The following is a 2,865-nucleotide window of genomic DNA, read 5'->3' on the forward strand; positions in this document are numbered from 1 at the left end:
TATCTCACAAAGTGAGTGCACCCCTCACATGTCTGTAAATATCTTTTCATGTGACGACACTGAAGAAATGACTCTTTGCTATAATGTAAAGTAGTGAGTTTACAGCTTGTACAACAGTGTAAATCTGCTGTCCCCTCAAAATAACACATCACACAGCCGTTAATGTCTAAACCGCTGGAAACAAAAGTGAGGACACCCCTAACATTTTTTGTATATACCCGATTATATCTTTTCATGTGACGACACTGAAGAAATGACTCTTTGCTATAATGTAAAGTAGTGAGTTTACAGCTTGTACAACAGTGTAAATTTGCTGTCCCCTCAAAATAACAAATCACACAGCCGTTAATGTCTAAACTGCTGGCAACAAAAGTGAGTACACCCCTAAGTGAAAATGTCTAAGATGTTTCTAGTGGTTATTGAAAATAAGTCGATCCGAACTGGTGAGGTGTTGGGGGTGGATGTAGGGAGATGATTGGGGGTTCTTTGGTGTTACTGGGAGGTTATTGAACAGAAATATCACCTTACCATGTCCTTCCTAACACACTGTGTGTCTGCTGAGGTGGATTATAGAGAGGTAAAATCAGACGTAAGCTCTATCCTGAAAAGATAAAGGTGGAGGCAGTCAGACACTCACACAACATGTGTTCGTGCCAAATGTTTTCAAATTATAATCCACAAAAACTGAACGTCATGCTCGGATACTCCAGCAAACCTGGAATCAGGAGGAGAAACAAGAAGTGGGTAAACCAAAGGTGAGGGAAGGGCTGGGTATCGATGTTTAGATACGATGATGTTGATTTCAATTTCTGCAAAATATTATTTAAATTGCATCTACAAATAAAAAAAGTGTGTAAACCACGGAGCCCCAAAAGTCCTGTTATTTTTAACTTTGTGTGCACAAGATGTTAAATTAGTGTGCACAAGATAAAAGATCTGTATCTCACAAGATACACATATCACACATATCAGGAGTATAAGTTATTATCTTGTGTTGTGTTTTGGGATTTTAGGGGGCTCCGTACTATACAGAATATTGTATGACTTTGACCAGGAAATATCTGACGATAGAACAAGTAAACAAGATCACAACAGAAACTTGACCATGTTTATCTTCGGTAGTTCAAGCTTTACATTTTACAAGCCGTGAGTGATTTGATGTGTTAATGTCACTCGAAGCTGTGAACACTCTTTGGTCAGTACACAGAAAGTACTGAGGTCCGATACCCAGCCTTGGTTACGGGCGAGGCTGCAGCTGGACTGAATAAAAACCTGGAGCTGAGGAGGATAACATCACACTGACTGTGGGCACGGGCATCATTCACATGAGCTGAGAACTGAGTTTACAGAAGCTTAGTAAGGGGAGATGGAATGAGGAACTTGGACTGGGTTCAGCATCGAACTCTTTCCCTCTGCTGCAGAAATCTTTATTCATCTGTGACGTAATTTGGCCCTGAGACACAAGTCAGACTGAGAAGGGAAGCAACACACATACAAAGACACCTATGGCAAGATGTTTTAACATGTATTCCAACTTACTAGCCGCTATTTAAACGCTATTTACTAGTAATAACTAGTTTTTATTATTTAGATACTAGTCTTCCAGATCTAAGGGAGGTGAATGCGGACGCAGAGACGTTTTATAGAGGAGACACGCCACTCAATCACATCCTCAACATAACTCTATATGAAAAGCCTGTAACGGTAAAGCTTTTAACAGCCAAAGCGGGAAACATATTTCAGCCAATCGTGTGGTTCCACTGACGTAAGGGTCTGTTTTACTTCTACTGCACATGCGTGGAAGAGGTGACGCATGCGCGGTAGAAGCATAACCGGTCGGGAAAAACTCTTTTTAAACCTTATTTTGGGGCAAAGTCGTCAAACTTTTTCAGAGATTTTTATTAGATTTTACTGCTGATTCTATTCATGTAGTTTTTATGTCTCGGTGACCTGTGAAAGTGCAGTTCTGGCTCTCTGCCCATTCATTCAGATAGAAGCCTGGTCTTGTTAGTACGAAATAGCTGCCCGGAGGCGTTGCCAAGATGGCGGCTGAGTGGCTGGACTTGCCTATAAGGACTTTGGTGGAAGTCCCTTAAACCTGCGTTCTATTGAACAGCCAGCAGGGGGCGACTCCGATGGTTGCAAAAAGAAGTCCGTTTCCATTAGAAATAATGGCAGAATGAGGCTACCTCTCAGCTGATTTATTGCCTCAGTAAACACTTTCCTACCTTGTAACTGACAAGTTGTTACCATGGCGACCTGTCAATCAGGCTAGAGTGACGCGTACCCTCGGCATTGTGTAAATTTAACCAGCGCCGTTGAAAAAGCTTATTAGGAGTTGGGCTGTTCACTTTCTCTGGTGAGCACATTTAGTTTTAAGCCTGTTGTTTGCTAGACAAAATTATCAGCCCTGTTAAAATGACAGTTAACGTGAATTACAGATGCACCTAGCTAAGAAAGCTAGCTAGCTCTGCATGGAGCTCCGCCGTCTCGTCCAAATATGGTCACATCTGGTGCCGCTGGTTGCAAAAACTCGACATGGCGGCGTCCTATCGGCCAAACTCGAGGCTTCAAAACGGCAGCCCACAAACCAACGGGTGACGTCACGATGACAACGACCACTTCTTATATACAGATATATGACTAGTGCTTATTTTTTAGATATCACCACTTACCATTAAATACTACTTTTTGAAATCTATGGCGCTCTCAGTTCAGATATCACCTATTTATTAGTTACTGGTAACCAATACCATTTTACTAGTATCTATTATTTTAGATACTAGTGCATATTCGTTAGTTACTAATAACTATTTCATTTGTTAATATTAAGTACTAGCATCTAATCAATTGTTACTTGTAAAA

At 41.0% G+C, this 2,865-nt stretch overlaps 1 protein-coding gene across 3 annotated transcripts in view; it reads right to left on the reverse strand.

Moving 5' to 3' along the window:
• Positions 1 to 2,865, reverse strand: part of si:ch73-366l1.5 (FILIA-N KH-like domain-containing protein) — a 44,258-nt gene that overhangs the window by 14,497 nt on the left and 26,896 nt on the right. Inside the window, exon 4 of one of the 3 annotated variants that reach the window (XM_046037903.1) lies at positions 529 to 601. The exons of the other annotated variants lie outside the window; for them this stretch is intronic. Within the exon in view, the coding sequence (XP_045893859.1) occupies positions 568 to 601 (34 nt within the window). The 3' untranslated portion in view covers positions 529 to 567. The remainder of the gene's footprint in view (positions 1 to 528; positions 602 to 2,865) is intronic. 3 annotated transcript variants of the gene reach the window in all.

This window comes from Micropterus dolomieu, linkage group LG02 (genome assembly GCF_021292245.1).
Source record: "Micropterus dolomieu isolate WLL.071019.BEF.003 ecotype Adirondacks linkage group LG02, ASM2129224v1, whole genome shotgun sequence".
In the NCBI taxonomy this organism is placed as follows: domain Eukaryota; kingdom Metazoa; phylum Chordata; class Actinopteri; order Centrarchiformes; family Centrarchidae; genus Micropterus; species Micropterus dolomieu.